Source organism: Schistocerca americana, chromosome 3, assembly GCF_021461395.2.
Source record: "Schistocerca americana isolate TAMUIC-IGC-003095 chromosome 3, iqSchAmer2.1, whole genome shotgun sequence".
NCBI classification, from domain to species: Eukaryota; Metazoa; Arthropoda; class Insecta; order Orthoptera; family Acrididae; genus Schistocerca; species Schistocerca americana.
The window spans coordinates 978,263,543-978,289,248 of record NC_060121.1 but is presented as its reverse complement, the minus strand read 5'-3'; the positions used below and the strand labels follow the sequence as shown (position 1 = coordinate 978,289,248).

Below are 25,706 nucleotides of genomic sequence, written 5' to 3'. Positions count from 1 at the left end.
TTTTTTTTTTTTTTTTTTTTTTTTTTTTTTTTTTTTTTTTTTTTTTTGAAAGTGTACAGTGCTTGCAATAAAGCGTTGACATCATTCCCCAGTTTGCTAGAACGTAAGTGGTGTAGTTATTCGATTTGTGCTACAAGTAAATTTTATTGGTTTCTGACTGGCGAAGCTGGTGAACGGTGTAATTTTCAGCATGGGTTTATATTTTTAAAGATGGGAACTAATTTCATCATACTAGTATTAGTGTTTAAGTAGTCTGATGTAGATTGTACGGTAGTAACGAAATCCCGCTCTTTCAAGCTGCTTCCTGTCTCTGCTGTATTTTAATGTGTAGTGTTATCTGGGTAGTATCGGCCATATCATAGTCGCATGGTAGGGGTCGTATAAGTAATTTTTGTTTTGTTTTTGACTTTAGTTGATGAAAAAGCGTGTCCTCGAAAGTGTAGAAAATTAAATAGAGAAAAGAAATTGGCAGGTAACGACTTCTATCAAAATTTTATGAAGAAGCACCTTGAACTGCCTTACAGAAAACATCAGCCCACAAACTCAATACTTGTCAGGTTCAATCGACCACACGTTGAAACGTTCATCAATCAACTGTTTTTTTGTTATCTTGTACTTTTTATTGTACAAATAGATTAATTTTTTGTGAATCACGAAAACACCATTATTGAATAATACATATTTTATTGGCTGGCCTGACTAACTGACACTTTTCTCAACATCTCGAAATGCAAGTCTTAGAAAATCTTTTCTTGTTTTGTGCCGTTTTGGTTAGAAATCTTTATTTCTTCACTAGCACAAATAAAAGTTCAAGTAAAGATTTTAAGCAGTTATACCTTACTGCAAAAAAACAACTGAAGTTTTATAGCACCTTTGAATTAAGTGGCCCATACTAGTAACGGTTCACCTACCGACTTTAGAAATGTTGAACACTTTAAAACAACCTCATAGCAAACCCAATACGTGCCACCTAAGCGCAGGGTGCTGAATGTCGATTCGTCCATCACGCGAGCCCCAACAACGCCCGAAAAAATTTAAACGTTGCGGTCTTTCAGCCAGTTAGCCTGAGGAGTAGCATGGAAGCGTTTTCAGTGATACACTGGTAAAGCCGGGAGGGACATTGGATGTGTTCGCAAGAAGAGCAGACGTCTGTTCTAATTATCCTCGTTTTCTTTGGTAGTGGTCTGTGTCTGTCTTGGTCTGACTATTGTCTCGCAGAAAGTTCCTCCCGCGTATGAGTTCGCCGAACCAACGGAAAGATGTACTTAAGAAAGGAAAATGAAGTCCAAACGGGAAGTTGCTTAAGACGCTTGGGAGCACTCAGTTACATTTTGAAACTGTGAAACGTAATCTCAAGTAAACACCGTCGTTTCTGCTCCACGGTCGGTGCGACTTGATATCGCGTGGAAAACGGTAATGAAGGGCGTTTCAGAACTTCTTACGCCTGTACAACGCAGTGCCGGTAACGGTAGATTGGATGCTTTCATCGCGAGTCTTTCACAAGTGCCATTTTACATAATTATACCGTAGGTTTTGTATATTTCCACAATAAAAACTGTCTACATGAAAACATGCAGATATTTATAGAAATAAGTCTCCCATGGGCTTCGAATCAGGAACGAAGTATAAAAGTGTACAACAGGTGTGGTTTAAGATCAGAGAAATAGTATCGACAGCAGCGGATTTATACCACATAAATTAATTTCGTAGACTGAAATCACCCCCTGTGGTGCAAAAAACAACTCAGAAAACTGTTGCAGAAGCAACGAAAAAAACTCATGCCAAATTTATAAGAACCGGTTCCCGTGAGATCACCGAAGTTAAGCGGTGTCGGGCGTGGTCGGCACTTGGATGAGTGACCATCCACGCCGCCATGCACTATTGCCATTTTCCGGGGTGCACTCAGCCTCGTGATGCCAATTGAGGAGCTACTCGACCGAACAGTAGCGGCTTCGGTCAAAAATACCATCATAACGACCGGGAGAGCGGTGTGCTGACTCCACGCCCCTCCTATCCGTATCGTCCACTGAGGATGACACGGCGGTCGGATGGCCCCGGTAGGCCACTCGCGACCTTAAGACGGAGTGAGTGCAAATTAAAAAGAACGCAAAAGCACCTAGACTGGCGAATTTGCAGAAGTTCAAAATTTAGCGCGAACTTCAATGCGAGATGCATTTAATACACTCCTGGAAATTGAAATAAGAACACCGTGAATTCATTGTCCCAGGAAGGGGAAACTTTATTGACACATTCCTGGGGTCAGATACATCACATGATCACACTGACAGAACCACAGGCACATAGACACAGGCAACAGAGCATGCACAATGTCGGCACTAGTACAGTGTATATCCACCTTTCGCAGCAATGCAGGCTGCTATTCTCCCATGGAGACGATCGTAGTGATGCTGGATGTAGTCCTGTGGAGCGGCTTGCCATGCCATTTCCACCTGGCGCCTCAGTTGGACCAGCGTTCGTGCTGGACGTGCAGATCGCGTGAGACGACGCTTCATCCAGTCCCAAACATGCTCAATGGGGGACAGATCCGGAGATCTTGCTGGCCAGGATAGTTGACTTACACCTTCTAGAGCACGTTGGGTGGCACGGGATACATGCGGACGTGCATTGTCCTGTTGGAACAGCAAGTTCCCTTGCCGGTCTAGGAATGGTAGAACGATGGGTTCGATGACGGTTTGGATGTACCGTGCACTATTCAGTATCCCCTCGACGATCACCAGTGGTGTACGGCCAGTGTAGGAGATCGCTCCCCACACCATGATGCCGGGTGTAGGCCCTGTGTGCCTCGGTCGTATGCAGTCCTGATTGTGGCGCTCACCTGCACGGCGCCAAACACGCATACGACCATCATTGGCACCAAGGCAGAAGCGACTCTCATCGCTGAAGACGACACGTCTCCATTCGTCCCTCCATTCACGCCTGTGGCGACACCACTGGAGGCGGGCTGCACGATGTTGGGGCGTGAGCGGAAGACGGCCTAACGGTGTGCGGGACCGTAGCCCAGCTTCATGGAGACGGTTGCGAATGGTCCTCGCCGATACCCCAGGAGCAACAGTGTCCCTAATTTGCTGAGAAATGGCGGTGCGGTCCCCTACGGCACTGCGTAGGATCCTACGGTCTTGGCGTGCATCCGTGCGTCGCTGCGGTCCGGTCCCAGGTCGACGGGCACGTGCACCTTCCGCCGACCACTGGCGACAACATCGATGTACTGTGGAGACCTCACGCCCCACGTGTTGAGCAATTCGGCGGTACGTCCACCCGGCCTCCCGCATGCCCACTATACGCCCTCGCTCAAAGTCCGTCAACTGCACATACGGTTCACGTCCACGCTGTCGCGGCATGCTACCAGTGTTAAAGACTGCGATGGAGCTCCGTATGCCACGGCAAACTGGCTGACACTGACGGCGGCGGTGCACAAATGCTGCGCAGCTAGCGCCATTCGACGGCCAACACCGCGGTTCCTGGTGTGTCCGCTGTGCCGTGCGTGTGATCATTGCTTGTATAGCCCTCTCGCAGTGTCCGGAGCAAGTATGGTGGGTCTGACACACCGGTGTCAATGTGTTCTTTTTTCCATTTCCAGCAGTGTAGTTTCCACAGCGAAATTTCTTCTCTAAATCTGATAGAAAATCCGAAGATATTTTGGTCGTATGTGAAGTACACCAGCGGAAATCAGTACTCAGTGTCCGATAACGAAGGTAATGTTACCGTTGACACTGCCACTAAAGCCACGTTACTAAACACCATTTCCCGAAATTCCTTCACCAAAGAAGACCGGGTAAGTATTCCAGTGTTCGAATCAAGAATAGTTCCCAACGTGAATAACTTAGAAGTATATTTCCTAGGAGTAGCAAAGCAGCTCAAATGACTTAATATAGTCAAGTCCTCCAGTCAAGATTGTATACCAATTAGATTCCTTTCAGACCAAACTGATATAATTGCTCCGTACTTAACAAATACAACCGTTCACTCGACGAAAGATCGGTACTCAGAGAGTAGAGTCACGGGCAGGCCGCACCAAAGCTCAGGACTGGAAGTAGAAGTAATGGAATGAATTACAGATCCATATCACTGATGCCGGTTTGCAGTAGGATTTTGGAAGGTATACTGTTTCAAACATTATGAATTAACTCGAAGAAAACGATCTGTTAACACGCAGTCATCACGGATTCAGAAAATATCATTCTTTTGAAACACAACAAGCTGTTTATTCGCACGAAGTAATAAGTGCTACCGACAGGGGACGGCAAATTGGTTCCGTATTTCTAGATTTCCAGAAGGCTTTTAGTACCGTTCTTCATAAGCGGCTCCTAATCAAATTAGGTGCCTATAGGGCATCGTGGAAGTTGCGCGAATGGGCTCCTGATTTCCTGTCACAAATATCACAGTTCTTGGTAACTGACGGAAAGTCATCAAGTAAAACAGAAGTGATCTCTGGCATTCCCCAAGGTAGGCCCCTCTGCTGTTCCTAATCTATACAAATGATTTAGGAGCCAATCTGAGCAGCAGTTTTAGATTGTTTTCAGGCGTTACTGTCATTCACCGTCTAGAAAAATTATCACAAGATCAAAACCAATTGCGAACTAATTTAGACAAGATGTCTGTATAGTGCGAAAAGTGACAGTTGACACTAAATAATGAAAAGTGTTGGGTCATCCACGTGAGTACTAAAAGGAATCCGGTAAATTTCGGTTCCACGATGAATCACACAAAGGCAAAGGCGGTAAATTCAACTAATTACTTAGGTATTACAATTACGAATAACTAAAATTGGAACGATCATGTAGCTAACGTTGCGGGGAAAGCAAACCAGATACTGCAATATAGTGACAGAACACACAGAAAATGCAACAGGTCTACTAAAGAAACTGCTGACAGTACGCTTGTCCGTCCTCTACTGGACTATTGCTGTGCGGTGTGGGATTCGTATCAGATATGATTGACAGAGGACACCGAAATGTTTAGTGAAGGTCAGCTTGTTTTGTATTATCGCGAAATAGGGGAGAGAGTGTTGCGAATAATCCTTCAAACAAAGGCGTTTTTCGTTGCGGCGAGATCTTTTCCCGAAGTTTCAACCTCCATTGTTCTCCTTCGAATGATAAAATAATTTGTTGCCACCCACATACATAGGGAGAAATGATCATTGTAATAAAACTGGATAAATCACAGCTCACCTGGAAAGATTTAAGTGTCCGTTTTGGCCTTGTGCTGTTACAGAGTGGAACGCAAAGATATAATGTGAGTGTGGTTCGATGAACCCTCTGCCAGAGCCTTAAGCGTGAACTCCGGAGTAATGATGCAGATGTTGATGTAGAAGCCAAGCTTGCGGGCTGGAGTACTCGGCTATTCAAGTACGCCCCGCGCACAGACACAACGCCTCAGCCTACCAATGCCTTTTAAGTTCCACAATGGCTCGTCTGCGCATCGATGTTCTTCGAGCACGAAAAGAAACTGCCGCAACAGACATGGGAGCCTACAATTACAGCGAGACTGGGCACATTCCGTGTGCGACGTTTCTCGAACACAGTTCTGGGAAGCAGGTCTAGCTGAGTGATGTGTGTTTGGCCTCTTTCGTTGAAAGAAAAGTCAGCGCGACGTGGTCCACCCATTCAGCTGAGAACAAACTTGTGCTGAACAATGGTGGGGAAAGCGCCAGCTGTGAAGGGTCATCATCAGTTGCGATTTGTTCCACTGCAGTGCAGTTTCTATCGCCAGCAGCGCCGCGGGTGTCGAGTCGACGAGAGACTGTCGAGTCACTGTGCGAATAATCTCTCGTCGTCGTAAACACTGAGAAGTTGCCTCTCTTCGTGCACAATGGCACCTTTCCTTCGCGTAATGTTATTGTCGTGCATCAGGTGCATGTTTCTAAAGGAAACATATCGTTTCTTGGCCGCGCAAGTGTGTTCGTTCAAATGGTTCAAATGGCTCTGAGCACTATGGGACTTAACATCTGTGGTCATCAGTCCCCTAGAACTTAGAACTACTTAAACCTAACTAACCTAAGGACATCACACACATCCATGCTCGAGGCAGGATTCCAACCTGCGACCGTAGCAGTCGCGCGATTCCTGACTGAGCGCCTAGAACCGCGAGACCACCGCGGCCGGCGTGTGTTCGTCCCGTTTCCTAAGATGAACGCCAGAGCCAGTTTCCTTTATTCGAGGAACGGAGGGTTTTCTTCAGCTCATGGCCTGGGCTTTCGACAGTCCTTATAAACGGGTTATGGTCAAGACTGACTAGGCCGGGTTACAGTGTAGTGACTTTCCCACGAAGGCAAGTGTTTTCCAACTGGGAAGGAGCAGCACTTTTGCAGCGTAATGCTAACAGTGGCAGCAGAAAATCGTCAACTGAATTGTCTAAGTTCTCCTAATGAAGCTGACTAGCAAAAAAAAGCCTGGATGTAAAATTCAGGCTAATTCATAAATGCTTCTGGGATTTCAGAATACGTCTGCGTGGAAACTACATTACATACACAAAATAGGCACATATTAGTGGATAGAGAATCTCCCCAAATTTTAACTCGTTTTGCATTTGCTCAGTATGATAGCAAAATTCTTAACATACACGTCCTAATAAAACATGATCGATATAGCGATCACATTAGTTATCCCTACTCCCAGTTCTTCCAAATTAGGTGGTGGTGGAGGCAGGAATACACGCTCTTTGATGTAACCCCATAAGAAGCAATTACGTGGACTTAAGTCAGGTGGCCACGGGGAGCGACTGAAGAAGACGGTTCAAATGGCTCTGAGCGCTATGGGACTTAACTACTGAGGTTATCAGTCCCCTAGACTTAGAAGTACTTAAACCTAATTAACCTAAGGACATCACACACATCCATGCCCGAGGCAGGATTCGAACCTGCGACCGTAGCAGCAGCGCGGTTCCGGATGGAAGCGCCTGCAACCGAACGGCCACAGCGACCGGCGACTGAAGAAGAGCAGAGTGATGATGGGAGGCACGTCCAGATCAACAATTAAGCAAGTAAACACGAACCTCTGCAAGAAAGTCTACTGGAGCACCGCGTTTTTACAAAACGAATTCCACAATGTATTGCTGTAATTATGCCATGAGCCATTACTGCATGTCCACGAACATGAAACCAGTCACAGTTTACTCTGAAACGAAAATTTGCCCATACATTTATGAAGAGGACATGGCACAAAAGTTAATTTTAAGCAGATCACGAATGCGTCCCACAGTCTCGTGTGGATATTCAGTGTCTTAAACACGCACGTTACGACGAACTTTTCCGAAGACATGAAACTTGGCTCCCTCAGTGAGAATGTAGATGTAGATGTAGATGTAGAATCAACTGTCCGCGGCTCGTGGTCTAGTGGCTAGCGTTGCTGCTCCTGGATCACGGGGTCCTGCGTTCGATTCCCAGCCAAGTCGGGGATTCTCTCCTCCCGGGGATGGGGTGTTTGTGTTGATCTCATCATTTCATCACCATTCAGGAAGTTTAACCTTTTTAAATGTTCGGATAATAAGTTGCCGTCTCTTTATCTAAGAATAGATGATGAATGCAGCTAGCCGCTATCTCTGTGTAATGTCTTGTCTGTATAGACGTGTATCTGTTGCCTTTAAGATCCCTTCACCTTCACACATAAATCTGTACCGTAAAGTAAGGCCCTCCCAGTTCTTGGCTGATCCGTGATAAGACAGACGAAAAGTTAGACTAATGGAGGATTATTAGTATTATCTCTACTTTCATTCGCTCTCTCTCTTTCTCTCCTTTATCTATGTACAGTTTTTAATATAATATTGTATTACGTGAAATCAGCCAAATAGGATCTTTGGTGGAGTCCTTCGTCTTGGTAATCAGCGGCTGGCTTGCTGTAAGTGATCTTTACATTTATTATTACTGTTAAACACTAGTCAGTCGGGAGAATCAATCGTTTGGACAATTTGTTCCTTTTAGGAAAGATTGCGAATTACAGATGTGTACGAAGCCTTTTTGGACGATTTAACACAGACTCAGTGATTGCAGGCTCTCTTCGACACAGCTGAAACTTCCCCACTAATTACAGGGCCAACGTGATCATCAAATGATTCAGAAAAAAACTCATTCGTTCATTCACTCCAGAACAAAAAAGTCGCAAACCTTATTTATGGAGGAAATTGTTTATTAAAGCCATCTCCATTACATATCCAGATCTCCGGTGATTCCACGCCTCATTATTTTCCGTTTACAGTCTCTTTCTCTTCAAACAAACCGCTAGCGGCACAAATGTTAATTGGCTCGCTTTAGCGAGAAGAAAAGAGGAATATGTATCTCTCAGAAACACGTCCGTCCCTCAACAGATACTCCAGAAGCTGTCCTAGTTACCACTCTAACAACCATGGAGAATGCATATATGCATGTCTGTTATTTCAAAGAATAAACGCACTAGAAAATACTTTGGCGTCGTCGAGCTATCGCCGCATATATTACGAGAAAACGAGATCAGATAACTTTTCCAAAGTGAATGAATGTGGATGGTTTGATTGAAAATGATTAATTGGTGCGTGGTAGAGGGTATTTTCTGTGGGGACATTACAGAAGCTGGCGAGACTGCAAAGCGAAAAGATTTGGAATTTGTAAGGGCGCTGATAACCACGCCCTTGAGTGCCCCACAAACCAAAATCATCACCATCATGATCTGAAAGTATTTTGTGAATAACCATCTCCCTCCAGTCAGAAGCTCATTCGAGTAGTCATCACATGCAGAAAATTGCACATGATTCCACTGCAGTAAAGGTTACGTGCAAAGAAATATTTACTGGGAGATACATTTACCGTGTGCATTCAGCACACATAGAACAACAAATGGTTGCTGAACAAGACACAAAAATGATTACCAGTGAAGATGCCTAACATGAATAGGTGAAACATGTCTTGGTACTCAACAATAAATTTCAGTTGCAAAAGGTGGAAGTTTTCTTATCTTTATGATGAAACTTAATTGAAAGATGAAAGACTATTTTGTACTGTTTCGTTTTCCAGTGTAGGTGTGGGAGAGACGTAAATGGTTATTCGTAACTATCTCTGGAGATTCAGAATATGACTGCGCAAAACACATACAGAAAAGAGGCCGGTAGAAGTGTCCCAAGTTCTTAGCTCAAATTACAGCTGCTCAGTATAAGGATCGCTTGTTACACGGCAGACGTAGAAACGTGCGTGCAGTTCATTGACTCGGAATGTCTGGAAAGGCGCGACGGCACCCCGCTCTGATAACTTACAGGGGATGACATACACTACTGGCCATTAAAATTGCTACACCACGAAGATGTGCTACAGACGTGAAATTTAACCAACAGGAAGAATATGCTGTGATATGCAAATGATTAGCTTTTCAGAGCACTGACACAAGGTTGGCGCCGGTGGCGACACCTACAACGTGCTGACATGAGGAAAGTTTCCAACCGCTATCTCATACAGAAACAGCAGTTGACCGGCGTTGCCTGGTGAAACGTTGTTGTGATGTCTCGTGTAAGGAGGAGAAATTTGTACCATCACGTTTCCGACTTTGATAAAGGTCGGATTGTAGCCTATCGCGATTCCGGTTCATCGTATCGCGACATTGCTGCTCGCCTTGGTCGAGATCCAATGACTGTTAGCAGAATATGGAATCGGTGGCTTCAGGAGGGTAATACGGAACGCCGTGCTCGATCCCAACGGCCTCGTATCACTAGCAGTCGAGATGACAGGCATCTTATCCGCGTGGCTGTAACGGATCGTGCAGCCACGTCTCGATCCCTGAGTCAACAGATGGGGACGTTTGCGAGACAACAACCATCTGCACGAACAGTTCGACGACGTTTGCAGCAGCATGGACTATCAGCTCGGAGACCATGGCTGCGGTTACCCTTGACGCTGCATGACAGACAGGAGCGCCTGCGATGGTGTACTCAACGACGAACCTGGGTGCACGATTGGCAAAACGTCTTTTTTCGGGTGCATCCAGGCTCTGTTTACAGCATCATGATGGTCGTATCCGTGTTTCGCGACATCGTGGTGAACGCACATTGGAAGCGTGTATTCGTCATCGCCATACTTCCGTATCACCCGGCGTGATGGTATGGGCTGCCATTGGTTACACGTCTCGGTCACCTCTTGTTCGCATTGACGGCACTTTGAACAGCGGACGTTACATTTCAGATGTGTTACGACCCGTGGCTCTACCCTTCATTCGATAACTGCGAAACCCTACACTTCAACAGGATAATGCACGGCCGCATGTTGCACTTCCTGTACGGCCCTTTCTGGATACAGAAAATGTCCGACTGCTGCCCTGGCCAGCACATTCTCCAGATCGCTCACCAACTGAAAACGTCTGGTGAATGTTGGCCGAGCAACTGGCTCGTCATAATACGCCAGTCACTACTCTTGATGAACTGTGGTATCGTGTTGAAGCTGCATGGACAGCTGTTCCTGTACACGCCATCCAAGCTCAATGCGCAGACGTATCAAGGCCGTTATTACGGCCAGAGGTGGTTGTTCTGGGTACTAATTTCTCAGGATCCCTGCACCGAAATTGCGTGAAAACGTAATCACATGTCAGTTCTAGTATATTATATTTGCCCAATGAATACCCGTTTATCGCCTGCATTTCTTCTTGATGTAGCAATTTTAATGGCCAGTAGTGTACCATCCAGTGGTAGTTGAAAGGATTAAGGCGCTGTGCTGTACTTTCTCCAATCTCGTTGTATTTAATGTACCGCAGGAGGCCTTGGCATCACGGCGGCAGAAGCACCAACACGCAGGGTGTGGAGTGTAGGCTGACCTTGGCGGGTCTGGCCGCAACCGACGCTCCCCACGCCACGCCCAGTTACGCGGCCCGCAGCTCCCGATAGCCATCGCGTGCTCTTGAGAATATTCTGCGCTCTAATCTCCGCCTTGCATCAGGCGGCTAGCAACAGCTGATCCGGTTTAGCTCCCTTGCCGACGGCACCACAGAGATAGGTGCTAGCAAACGTCCCACGCCGTTTATTTGACGGCACAAGTATTTCCTCCTACATTTTCGGAGCCATATTGGCTCATGTCTGTAGCGAAAACGAGCGAATATTCTTATTCATTCCTCTATTTCCTTGCACACAGAGTGTTTATTTTTAGACAAAATTGTTAACATTCAAAATACAGGCCGTATAAATAAAACAACTTGTGCTAACAAGGGAACCTCCCCATCGCACCCCCCTCAGATTTAGTTATAAGTTGGCACAGTGGATAGGCCTTGAAAAACTGAACACGGATCAATCGAGAAAACTGGAAGAAGTTGTGTGGAACTATTAAAAAAATAAGCAAAATATACAAACTGAGTAGTCCATGCTTAACATAGGCAATAATAAGAAGAGTACTAGATGAGTAGCGCCGTGGTCATGTGGTCAGCGTGAGCAGCTGGGGAACAAGGGGTCCTTGGTTCTAGTCTTCTCTCGAATGAAAATTTTAATTTTTTATTTTCAGACAATTATCAAAGTTCAGGCGCACACACACAATCAACTTCGCTCTCCAAAATTCCAGGACATGTTCAGATTTGCTTGGAAATATGCAGGATTTGACGGTATACACACGGAAAAATTTGAAAACCTTGAAAACATATGTTTTGACAGAGCACAGGGAAAACTGTGCGACTGTTGCAGTCATTTGTTGCAGTTTATGTGACAAACTCTTATGTTTTCATCACTTTTTTGGGACTGATTATCAAATCCACAAGAAAACCTAAATCGGGCAAGGTAGAAGAATCTTTTTACCTATCGCCAAGTGTACAAGTTAGGTCGGTCGACAACATATTCCTGTCATGTGACGCACATGCCGTCACCAGTGTCGTATAGAATACATCAGACGTGTTTTCCTGTGGAGGAATCTGTTGACCTATGACCTAGCGATCAAATGTTTTCGGTTCCCATTGGAGTGGCACGTCCTTTCGTCTACTAATCGCACGGTTTTGCGGTGCGGTCGCAAAACACAGACACTAAACTTATTACAGTGACCAGAGACGTCAATGAACGAACGGACAGATCTTAACTGCGAAAATACAGAAATTAAATTTTTCACTCGAGGGAGGACTTGAACCAAGGACCTTTCATCCTACAGCTCCTCACGCTAAACGCGGGACCACGGCGGTCCTGATCTCACATTGTCCTTGATGATGCCTATCTTGCACGTAGACTACTCAGTTTGTATATTTTGCTTATTTTTTTGAAAGTTCCACACAACTTCTTCCTGTTTTCTCGATTGATCTATGTTCAGTTTTTCAAGGCCTATCCACTGTGCCAACTTATAACTTAATCTGACGGGGGTGCGATGGGGAGGTTCCCCTGTAAGTAGGTAAAACGTGTATCAAGTGCCGGCCGGGGTGGCCGAGCGGTTCTAGGCGCTATAGTCTGTAACCGCGCGACCGCTACGGTCGCAGGTTCGAATCCTGTCATGGGAATGGATGTGTGTGATGTCCTTAGGTCAGTTAGGTTTATGTAGTTCTAAGTTCTAGGGGACTGATGACCTCAGATGTTAAGTCCCGTAGTGCTGAGAGCCATTTGAACCATGTTTGTCTACATGCCAGCCTTCTACCAAGTAGGTACTTCTTAAAGCAAGTTAGAACGCTAACAATATTTAGCATATTCGTGTTAGAACAGTATTTAACAATGTAACAAAATGGAACACTTACAGCCGTCCTTAGGATGTTATTTCTTATATGGCTACCAGTTTCCGTGCTTCAGTGCACTATCTTCAGGTCTTAACTCACGTTGAGGGGATTAACTCCAAACGCATATAGACGATTCCTCAGTGGCCAACATCTATGAGCTGGTTCTCGCAAACCACGACGTTGTGTCTCCAGCCATCAACTACCAACTGGATGGAGACGCGACATCGTTGTTGCACGTAGTATGCGGAAACCAGTTCATAGATGTTCGTGTATACCATTGGAATTAACCCCCTCACGTGAGTTAAGGCCTATAGATGGCGCACTGAAGCACCGAAACTGGTTCCCACATAAGAAATAGCATCATAAGGACGGCTGTAAGTGTTCCACTTTATTAGACAAGAGAGAGGCCGAAATCTCCCCCCCCCCCCCAAACCTCCGATCAAAAAGACGGATATACAAAAACTATTTAGCATCGTCACAACCAGTGGGTATTTCTTTACCTAGGCATTCTATGGCATAATTCAGCAGGCGAGTCATAGTTTGTTCCCGTCCACATTCTCCGATAGCCGTCTCACAGAGAAAACTCTAGTAAAATTGCACTTTTCCGTTGCGCCCTTTACGTGAAGAATGATCGGAAGTTAACACGACAAATCATAAGTGTGACATGAATAGCCAGTCACATTGCTCGTTCATAGCTGACAACTGGATCGCGGTTAGACTGGAATCTAATATCACAGCTCAAATTGCTCCGACTGACGAGCAGAGATGAAATAATGATTTTGTTTGTCAAATAAATTTTGGTTTTTGTTCTGAACATGTTGCGATTTCCGATATTGTGGTTCGCTTGAGACCTAAAACTCCAAGAAAGATTAAAATCGTCTGATGGTTTGGGACTCGAACCTGTGACCCTTGCCTTTCGCGTGCAAGTGTTCTACCAAGTGATCTACCAATTAGGACTAACAACGCGCTCTCACAGCGTCGTGCTTGGGTAGCTCAGTCGATAGAGCACTTGCCCGCGAAAGGCAGAGGTCCCAGGTTTGAGTCCCAATCTGCCTCATAATTGTTCCTGATCTATATTAACGACATAGGAGACAATCTGAGTAGCCGTCTTTTTAGATTGTTTGCAGATGATGCTGTTATTTACCGTCTTGTAAAGTCATCAGATGATCAAAACTACTTGCAAAATGGTTTGGATAAGATATCTGTATGGTGCGAAAAGTGGCAGTTGACCCTGAATAAAGAAAAGTGCGAAGTTATTCACGCGAGTACTAAAAGAAATCAGCTAAATTTCGTTTACGCGATAAGTCACACAAATCTGAGGGCTGTAAATTCAACTAAATACTTAGGGATTACAATTACAAATAACCTAAATTGGAACGATCACATAGATAATATTGTGGATACAGCAAACCAAAGACTGGCAGAACACTTAGAAGGTGCAACAGGTCTACCAAAGAGAAAGCTTACATACACCACGCTTGTCCGCCCTATTCTGGAGTATTGCTGTGCGGTGTGGGGTTCACATCAGGTGGGACTGACGGATGACATCGAAAAAGTGCAAAGAAGAGCAGTTCGTTTTGTATTACCGCGAAATAGGGGAGGTAGTGTCACAGGCATGATACGTGAACTGGAGTGGCAATCATTAAAACAAAGGCGTCTTTCGTTGCGACGGGATCTTCTCATGAAATTTCAATCACCAGTTTCCTCCTCCGATTGCGCAAACATTTTGTTGGCACCCACCTACATAGGGAGAAATGATCATTACGATAAAACAAGAGAAATCAGGGCTCGCACAGAAAAAAATTAAGTGCTCGTTTTTCCCGCGTGCCGTTCGAGAGTGGAACGGTAGAGAGATAGCTTGAAGGTGGTTCATTGAACCCTCTGCCAGACACTTTATTGTGAATAGCAGAGTAATCACGTAGATGTAGATGTATATTTTAATCTTTCATGAAGTTTCAAATCATCGCACACAAGGCAGGAGAGCGAAAATTCATTCTGGACGTTGGGACCCAATAAGTCAGCTTAAACTGCCGCGAGTATAACAGAATACCAGATAACTTCACTTACGAAGCATAGGAAATTACAACGAGCGTTATGAGTGACTACCCACATCTGATTCGTGATTCATCGTGATGACTTCCCATCATTCGTTTCGCGTGCCGTTACCAACAGCTGCAAGAAAAAAAAAAAGCTTTTACTGCATCGTAAATCCAATTGTGCCGACGGAGCTATTCTCATTGGATACCGTATATCATCACTCGATTGGTTATGTCCGACGATAACAGAACTGTCAACATCAACACGCACCGTTAAGAGCCACGGATCCCTTAAGTCTGCCACAGACCCGTTTCATGACATTTGCCTTGGATTTTTCAAACCCAGGTATCAGTCACGGAAGTCTCAGGTGTCCGTGCTTTTTAGTGGCTTGGTGGTTGAATTTCAAGTGTGACTAGCCATCTAACGACCTGGAACCATCCGATCTTCCGGTCATTGGCCAAAGAATAGTTGCTAACTCTTTAATAACTGCATTTATTCCTGAAAGGTACCTAAAATATGAAGCTGTAATTCTGTACTTACAACTCAAAAATACGGAAAAGAGTTAAGAAGTCCCAACAGTTACAGCCGCTTGATCCTTCTCTGTGAACCGCTGACGGGCGAGAGCGAATAATTCCAGAAAGAATGACAGAGCTGCTAGAATACGGTACCCCAAGAATAAGCCGGTGCCGGCCGGTGTGGCCGAGCGGTTCTAGGCGCTTCAGTCTGGAACCTCGCGACCGCTACGGTCGCAGGTTCGAATCCTGCCTCGGGCATGGATGTGTGTGATGTCCTTAGGTTAGTTAGGTTGAAGTAGTTCTAAGTTTTAGGGGACTGATGACCTCAGATGTTAAGTCCCATAGTGCCCAGAGCCAATAAGCTGGTTTTGGAGAGGGAAAAGTTGCTCTTCATAAATCTTTAGTTAATATTTTGAACAGGAATATTCTATAAGCTTTTCAAACCAGTTGTTTAACTCCTCCACTTGTGCTGAGTGGGAGAGCTATGTCTCGGATTTGCCAGTTGCAACATGCAGCATGATAGACAAGATGTGTCTCGCCAGACATTTACTTCATAACTGTCAAAAAGTGCTGTAGGTCTAGTCAGCGTACCGAAACAACTGTTGTTAATCGGAGAAGCAGTTTTGATGTGTTTTATGGCTTAACCCCCTGTCTCGAAGGCCGGCACACTGAGTGTTAAGCTATACGAGAAGGTCAAAGTATCCGTTCGGTGTGCTTGTGTGTACGTCACACGGTGTCACTAACGGACCACAACTGTGGACGGATTTAGGCCATACATTATCGTGTCAAGTTGGAGGTAGGAACGGGAATATGGTGTGTGGTAGCCAATGGCGGGCGCTTTACCGGGCGATGTCTGTAGAGCGGAAATAAGGATTGCTCGTATTGCGTGGAAGACCCTTCTTTCACGTTCTGACTTTGCCGCATTCTCACTCTTTTCGGTGGTGTATACAATCATTTATCATTCGCTTATTGTATTGATATAGTTATTAATGATTCGTATGAAGATGATAGTTTATTTGTGAGTTGGAGAAGGCATTGCATGTAAATACAAAGAGTTTCACCCGAATACGATGTGTTCGTACTCTGACCGCTACTGATTGACGTTACAAACTTGCAACTATTTGTTCGAACGATTGAAAGCAGATAGTGCTATCTGGCTACTGGGAATCATCTGCTACTCCATGATTTTAATTATCCTTTACCGTTTACGGTATCTGTCAAGAAAACACGCTTCGAGTTAGGTGCTCGTAGTGAAAATTTACACATCGACTAATATTGAAAACTTGTTTTCCACTGTGATTAAAATAAACCACTGTCTTTAAATTTTACTTTTAAGTTTCTACAGGTTTTCAGAAGTTACTTCATACGAACACAGTGGCAGAATGAACAGGTTTGTTAAAAAGAATAATAACTGTGAACTGTAAAATTTACACCATAAAAACGTCGTGAAGACGTCAAAATGCTAAATGCAAGTAGTTAAGCAATAACCGCACTAATTACTAATAATTTCAGTTGTTGAACACCTCACATTTATAATTTCCAGTTTGTTAATGCCTACTAACTTCTCAATCAGTGTATGGTCTATCTGCTTTAACTCACTAAATAAACTTCTCAGACTTTCTTAAAGATGAATACCTACCAGTATAGCATGATATATTGCTTCCGAAGCCTTTTCATAAGCCCCTGCCCTAACCAAAGACATTCCCTTCCTTTGCTATCCTCCCCTGTAGGGAATAGAGGAATGTGGTCGCACTCCTTCCATTCGTCTATCTTCACTACAGAAAAATTTTTTGGTATTATTTTTAGGTTTCTTTTATTTGAGACCTGTGGATCATACAAAATATCAATACCAATCTTAAGCAGGGCAGAACTGATTAAGATTCCTTCATGCTGTACGCATCTTCCTCACTGAAAGACCATGCACCAGGATGGTTACTTGGAAACACTGTGAAACATTGGTATTAGTGTAAAATTTTGTCACAATGTCACACGTGGCATCTGTGGGAGTTTCATTTATAAACTTTTGTTGCTTGTGTAATTTGCACAAGTAGCTGGCAAGTTTTGGAAGCCGTGGTGTTCGCTTACTCCCTGGATCAGTAAGTTTTACTTGCGTTGCATTACTAAAGGTTTGCACAAAATAGTTACGTTACTGAAGAGAGAGTGTTTCCTCGACAACAATGAATACTGGTGGTATAGTCGACTTAAAAAAATACGGAGTAAATGGAGCAAAGCCTCGGCGGTTGCGTGGGGAAGGTTGGAGGCTCGCGCTGTTAACCGCTTAACGCCTGTCGGGCAGGCGCCGGGGACCCGACCCATGGCTCCTGAAACTAGCCCGCTGTTTGGTGCGAGATGACGAATGGAAGACGCCGAGTGACGGCCGCTCCTCGTCCCCACAGGTGACGTAGCCCGCCAGAACCAAATCACCCAGCAGATCCTCGCCCAGTACCTGCAGAGGCGGCTGTTCCCCCAACTCAACGCGCCGAGGTTCCCGACCAACAAGTTCTTCCCGCGCACCGCCAAGTCGACGACGACGACGACGTCGACGACGGAGCGGCCGCCGCCGGAGCTGGAGCCGGAGCCGGAGGCGGAGCTGGAACCGGACTACGAACCGGAGCCGGACGAGGACCCTCCGGAGGACATCCTGCACGTGCCAGACAAGCCCGACAGCCTCCAGGAGGGCGAGAGCGAGGAGGTGTCCAACTTCCTCAGCTCCCAAGGTGCCGGGCTGTGTCCCTCGCTTCGTAAGGTGGCGGTCGGGGCTGTAGTGCTTGCCTTGTTGCTTCGGCTCTGGCTTTCTTGTAGTTAGTCACAGGTACATCAACATGCAGAAGCACGTTCTGGAGCTCCCGCGAAGTGCTGCGTTGTCTGCTAGCATATGGCACCAACGACTCTGTTAGAAGCTCTCCTTAGTAGTACGTTCAAGGAAAAAAACAACAACAAAGCAACACGAAGGAATGACACGATAATCGGTAAATGTCATGTACATTACTACAATTTCAGAAAAATTGGATTTATTCAAGAGAAAGAGCTTCACAAATTGAGTCAATGACGTGTTGTTCGACCTCTGGCCGTCATTGGAGCAGTTATTGGGCTCGTCACTGATTGACAGATTTCTTGGATGTCCTCGTGAGGGCATGGTGCCATCTGTCCAAATGGCGCTTCAAATCGTCAAAATCCCAAAATGGTTCTATGGTGCTGTCCATCATGCTCCAAACGTTCTCGATTGGGGTCAGATCAGGCGACCTTTCTGGCCAAGGTAGGGTCTGGCAAGCACGACGACACCCAGTATAAACTCTTGCAGTGTATGGGCAGGCATTATCTTGCTGAAATGTAACCCCAGGGTGACTTGCCATGAAGGGCAATAAAATGGGGCGTAGAATATCACCGACATACCGCTGTGCTGTAAGGGTCCCGCGGATGACAACTAAAAGGGTCTTGCTGTGAAATGAAATGAAATTTCACCCCAGACAATCACTCCAGGTTGTAGGGCTACATGGCAGGCAAGCGTTGGTAAGTATCCAATAGCTGTCCAGTGCGTCTCCAGACACATCCTCACTGGCCACCAGTGCTCAATTGGAAGCGCGACTCATCAGTGAAGACAACTCTACTCCAGTCAATAGGATTACATGCCGAATACGTGTGGTGAGACGCCCTGGAGAGCGGCGGGGTACCAACCAACTGCTGCCCCCTCCGTATAGACCTTCAAGCAGAACTGATGATCGCGGCTGCCATTTATTGCCATTGCAGGACCCTTTTAGTTAACATCCGCGGCAGGGTAGGTAGGTGGACGATATTCTACACCCCATTTTGTTGCCATTCATGGTAATCCATCCAGGGCTTACATTTCATCAATATAACGCCCGTCGGCACACGGCGAGTGTTTCTACTGCTTGTCTTCGAGCTTGGCCAGCAAGATCGCCGGATTTCTCTCCTAACTGAGAATTTTTGGAGCATTATTGGCAGTGCCCTGCAACCACCTAAGGACATTCACGATCTAACGCGCCATTTGGACAGCATTTTACATGTTACCCCCAAAAAGGTTATCCAATAATTATGTCAATGAATATCAAGGCGAATAGCTGTTTGGAAAGTGCCAGAGGTGTACGTCAACTTTCCTAACTGTCTACACACAGTCATTGTCGTAGCGTGGCTCAAATGGCTCTGAGCACTATGGGACTTAACTTCTGAGGTCACCAGTCCCCTAGAACTTAGAACTACTTAAACCTAACTAACCTAAGGACACCACACACATCCATGCCCGAGGCAGGATTCGAACCTGCGACCGTAGCGGTCGCGCGGTTCCAGACGGTAGCGCCTAGAACCGCTCGGCCACCCCGGCCGGCTGTGGTAGCGTGACTGTTGGCAGCACTTTGGAACTCACCAGTAATTCCTTCCACTGATTTCAAGCGATTTTTCACAGTCACAGAACCTGCCACCGTAGCCGTCACGCAGTTCCAGACTCAAGCGCCTAGAACCGCTCGGCCACTCCGCCCGGCCATTGAAACCGCTCATGGATTTGTTACACAGGTGATATTCAGGTTCTCTCCACTCCTCTTTACAGTCAGTCATCAGTTCCACACGATTCACTGCGTGTTGCCACAATGCATTTATTTGCGCGTACATACAGGCAACCCGATGGATAGATTTCCAAGGCACACTGCTGTTACGCACCCCAGGCACTTCATGAACTTCAATGATCTGCAGGCACGTACTGACGATGGTCGCATCGCAAACAGTGCCCACACTGGGCACCTGTAATTTGAATTAAAAATTTGGTGCAATAGTCTACTCTCTGATATGTGACTAGTTTATGTCTTGTAGTTTTCAAGCAGTTATCTTCTGCAACCTCAGAGGTACTGACGAATAACCCTGTACTTCTTCACCGAAAACATTTTCGCAATGGACATCTCTTTATTACGAGATTAAAGTACGTACAGGGTGAACTTGAAATCCACCACGTAAGCGTACCACTCGCCAGAGCCAGGGGCGGTGGTGTACCCATTCTACCGCCGTCGTTCTCTTTGAAGTGCAGCAGGACGTTATTTGAGGTACCAGCGTGGTGTCTGTCGAATCTGGGGCCAGAGTATAAACGTGAGGCGCGTGGTCGTATTGAAGACATGAAAATGGCCGTAACACGGTTAGTTAACAGGGCACAGACGAAACGGCATCGTGAGAGATCTCTGCAGAATGTACCCTACGTTGTTGAATACAGACAACTGGAAGAATTATCGCTGGTAATGTTGATGAAAGGTAGACTTGGGATTACAACAGTTAGGCATCATAGCGACTGATGGGTTCAAATGGCTCTGAGCACTGTGGGACTTAACTTCTGAGGTCATCAGTCCCCTAGAACTTAGAACTCCTTAAACCTAACTAACCTAAGGACGTCACGCACATCCATGTCCGAGGCAGGATTCCAACCTGCGACCGTAGCGATAGCGACTGATATTTGGTATTCCATAAGTGTTGCGAAAGTTGATCTGTCGTCATTCAATATTTCCCTAGTCAGTAAATAGTACATACTCATAATGACTTTAACCAAGATCGTGTTGATTAGGGCAAACGGTCGTTAGTGGAAGCGAATACGCCAAATAGATGTGAGCTATACAACCAATTAAACAGTCTCGTAGCCGAAAACTAATTAAATTGTTATAAGAATTTACTTGTAGGGAGCTTACAAGCGACAAAATTGCGGAGGATATTCAAGGAGATTTCCGAGTATTTCTTGCAAGTTAGGCCGTCGCCTCCCATGGCTCTTTAAGAACAATTGCATTCCTCTTTAGTTTTTACCCTATTCATCTTTGTCTCTGCATTGAACTGACAATATCAGCACAAAAGCGCAAATATGGCCGCTATGCTCTACATCTGTCTTGTTTGGAAACAAACTCGCGATACTTGTTATTGACGTCAATTAGCGCTGGTTCGGGAACATTTTTCTACACAATCAACATATCAATTGGCGATTCCTCACCCCGCCAGTCCCTAACTTCACACAGACATTAGTTGTCTTTCCCTGGGCCCTTCGTAACACCTTTAAAATTAAATCTAAATCTATTGATCGTAAAAATAGTTGTTCTTTCTTTTAAAGTAAGTACTACATGGAAATTTATTTGTAACAGAAATGAAGTTATGAACTTATTCCAGTACTAAATATTAAAGGTGTAATTCATAACATCTTTAACAGTTTTTAGTGACAGAGGAAAGAACTTGACCTCTTTTATTGTTCTGGCTTGCATAAATATGTGTTGCGTACTAAAATGAGTGGCACGAATGAAAATATAAAATTTCAATTTTTTTTATTTAGTAATGGAAGTACTGAGTTACATAATTTAGCTTTAACTAGAAGATACATTGCATGCTTCTTAATTCATGATAAATTTAGACTAGTGTGCACGTAAATATTCTGTGTAGACGGAAACATCAGAACACGCAAATCAAAACACTACCCCACAAGTACACACCTCTAATAACTTTTCGCTAGTGGCTCCCACTGCATCACCACGATGTTTTCTTGCAAAACTTGGTGAAACTCCGAACCACTCACACTATTTTTTTTAAGATATCCGCCCTCTTAAACTTAAATACATTTTCTGTATGGTGTGGCAATTTACACAAGTTACGTGAAAGGAGCTTCTAACGTTGTTTAAAGATGCAGTATTCCAAAATCTGTGTTAGTTCTGTCTCGGATAATTCTAAAAGCTGCTGATAATAGCCCGCGCAAAAATCAGCTGATAGTGCGTAAAAAAATGATGAAATAAAGAAACATCCATTTAAATCAAGAATTAATCAACAACATAGTTTCAATCCTCGAAACCCTAACCCCTGCTCTACTCGCGTACAAGGAAACTGATGTAAACCGTACCTGTCTATATGAATAATTATTTTCCAATAATTATGAAGGCGTAAACAAAAATTAGTTATAAGTTTGAACGGTATCAGTAGTTCTGGGAGCAGCAGCTGCCTTGTAGCTAGGAAATCCAAAGTCGCAATAATCTTTGCTACAAACGTGGATACTACTTCTGTAGCGTCTTCCATGTATAGAACCGTATATCCGGGAACGTTGTGCACCTGATGTTTGAATAGGGTTCGGTGGCACTAAAGCCATTCAAGCGCAGAACCATTATAAGAATGAGGGACGTGGAGATGGGGGCAGATCAAACACTGGAATTAACTTTGCTATGGTCGCTTCTCTTCGCTTTTCCTCTTTGTTTTCAGCTCGGCCTGGTATGAGCTCTCCATATTATGGAGGTAATTTCTGATTGCAGATAAATCGTTTAATCGAATTATAGAGAAAGTTCTGCTACGCTAACGACTTTAAACTCCGAAGTTTTAACTGAAGCTGGCGTACCTCCTTTTTTTGGTGGTAGTTGGCTACTTTTTACAGCAGGTAAACCCGTTTTCCAAGAGCACATTATTTCTTTACTGCTTCTCCTGTTATGCTAATGGGAAACAAAACACGTTCGCAGTCTGGTAGTCACCGTACTTTCCTAGCATCTCGGAAGCAGGCAGTCTTAGGTCAACTGAGAATCTGCTTAACAGTAAAGTCGAAATATCGGATTGTCTCGGCAGTTTTTATTACTTTTGTCTACACCTTTCCGTTCTTTCTTTTTTTTTTTAAGAAAAGTTCCCTTTCGGCATTCGTTTGATCTGTTGTAGCTCCTGTCATCTTAAGCTAATCCACGTGATCGATAAATAATGTTCACTCTTCCTTTTACGGGCGGCAGACCAAGGTCTACATTACTGAAATCAAGTCATGCGACCATGATCCTTTGTGATTGTGGCCACACTTGTTCTTTGTGTGACTGTAGCAGACAGAGTCTGTCGTAGTGTTCGTCGCTTAAGAATAAATTAATGACGTCGAAAAAAGTTTGAAATGGTACGCTGTACCGCACAGAATAGTAGCCGCGTCTCTTTTGACTAGTACCTTAAAAAAGGTATTTATCTCACTTTTGTACCATCAGTTCATAAAGGCATAATGTCAATTTCCTTAGAAAATATATCGTCGAATTTAAAGCAGCGTGTGGAAACTTGTTTAGTGTGAAGCTTTAGGTTATTATTTTCCTATATCTTCGTCCTTTGCAATATGTGTCTGATTTGAAATAGCTAAAAATGAAATGGGAATTAATTGGAACATAACACTTACGGTGAGCAGTAAGCTGTGGTCAGTTTCACCTTCATTGTAATATACTATGTGCTTTGCGCCTAAAGATACATCCACAGGATTACACCCTGCAAGCAAAAACAGTTTCATTTCTGGCAATGTTTCTTGACGTGAAAATTGCAGAGCACCACCGTGGTTCGAGGTACATGCCAAACTTTAGGTCCTGCTGTAAAGGTCGGTCAAAAACAAATGATCCTAATTCCAGCCACTTTAGGACCATCCCAGTAATTACCGTAATGTTCAAAGCAGAATGGTGACAGCTTTAGGAGAGAGTGATGTAATTTGGAACGCTTTTAAGACTTCCGCCTCTTGCAAGCCCTGTAATAGAAGATGAATACATTTTGTTATTCCTTTTTTAAACGACAGTATTCACTTTTTATGTGCTGCAGTGTTTTTCTGATATTAGAAAAAGTACTTCAAAAATGGAAGGTTTTTCCAGATCCAAAAATACTGTTTCAAGGTACGATATGGTCGTGTACCTAGGGACAAATATTCTATTCAAACTGAAAAGGGTTTTCTTGTGCATATTCTATTTAATGTCCCATCTGCATGTAGGCTCTGAAAACCACTGTGAAGCGCGTGGCAGAAGGCACGTACCATTATATCAATTATTAGGTTTTCTTCCCGTTCCGTTCACGTGCGGAGCGTGGGAAGAATGTTTGAACGCCACTGTGCATGCTGTAATTAACCTAATCTTGTCCTCAAGACCCCTACAAGGGCGAGAAGTAAGGGATTCTATCATACTCCTAGAGTCAGCATTTAATGCTAGTTCTTCGAATTTTGTGAGTAGGCTTCCTCGGGATATTTTTTGAATGATTACTTGAAGCCTTCAGCTGCCATTCTCTTTATTTCCAGTACGATTGTACATTTTCGGCGTTAGGACCATTTTGAAGTATTTTATGGATGATTTTTTTAGTAACAGATTATGTCATATACGTCGTTGCTTGTGTAACATCATGTTATGCTCATAAATTGGTTGGAGGTGTTCACGCTATTTTAGGAGCATTATTTAGGAGCTATTTTCCCAGGATGGTTTACGTTTGTCTTCGAGATCTGCCATTTCAGTTCTTTCAGTGTCTATGTGACGCCAAGGGATCAAACAAAGATGTCGCCATTCGTGCCGCCTTTCTCTGTATACGTTCAATGTCGCCGGTTAGACTTATTTGGTATGGGTCCCACACACTTGAGCAATATTCCAGAATGGGTCGTACGATTGATTTGTAAGAAATCTCCTTTGTGGACTGATTGCTTTTCTCTTGTAGTCTACAACTGAACCAAAGTTTGCCACCTAAGTTAACCACGACTTAGTCTATGAGATCGTTCCACCTGATATCCGTGCAAGGTGTTACACCCAAGTATTTGTATGAATTGACCGATTCCAACTGTGACTCACTGATATTATAATCACAGGATACTAGGTTGTTTTCCGTTGTGTGAGCTGCACACTTTCACATGTATGAACATTTAAAGCAAGTTGCCAGTCTGCACCATTTTGAGACCTTATCAAGAACTGGTATTTGTGCAGCTTCTTTCAGACAGTACTTCATCATAGATGAATGCACTTCCTTGGCGCACTCTCCAAGTTACTTGTACGCCTGTTAATGATTCTCCATCCAAGATAACATGATGTGCCCTCCCCACAAAGAAATGCACGCTTCAGTCAACAAATTGCGCCTCATACTCAATACGACCATACTTCTTATAATAATCGTAGACTTGACACTGAGTAAAATGCTTTGCGGAAATCAAGAAACACTGCATCTACCTGACTGCCTCGATCCACGGCTTTCAGTATGTCATGTGAGAAAAGTGCGAGTTGGGTTTCACATGATCGATGTTTTCGTTATCCATGCTGTGTGGCATGTAAGAGGTCATTTTGTTCCAGGTAACTCACTACGTTTGAACGTAGAATATGTTCTAGGATTATACAACAGATGGATGTCAAGGATATTTGCACGGTAGTTTTGTGACTCACTTCGGCTACCCACCTTGAAGAGGTTGCTTTCTTCCAACAGGGCAAGGTTCTTCTTTCTTTTTTCTTCAGGGGACCTACAACAGATTTTAGTTAGAAGATGGCCTCACTCGGCCACAAGTTCACTATGGTGGCATCTGACAGGGATTCCATCAGGCCCTGGAAATTTGTTCAGTTTTAACACTTTCTGATGGATTTCAGACGTTTCTCAGTACCGTTAACTCCACAGCTTATTTCACTTATCTTTTCAGTGGTACGAGAATTAAATTGAGGCAATACTAATGAGTTTTCCTTCGTGCAGGAAAATTTGATAAATGTTAGGCAATTCTGTTTTTGCTTTGTTACCCTCAGTTTGAGTTTCTGTCTCGTCCGTGGGTGAACAG

At 44.4% G+C, this 25,706-nt stretch overlaps 1 protein-coding gene across 1 annotated transcript in view; it reads left to right on the top strand.

Moving 5' to 3' along the window:
• The window catches only part of LOC124606883 (mannose-binding protein C), an 806,223-nt gene that overhangs the window by 428,890 nt on the left and 351,627 nt on the right, over positions 1–25,706 (top strand). The window contains exon 2 of the mRNA XM_047138980.1: positions 17,587–17,907. Within this exon, the coding sequence (XP_046994936.1) occupies positions 17,587–17,907 (321 nt within the window). The remainder of the gene's footprint in view (positions 1–17,586; positions 17,908–25,706) is intronic.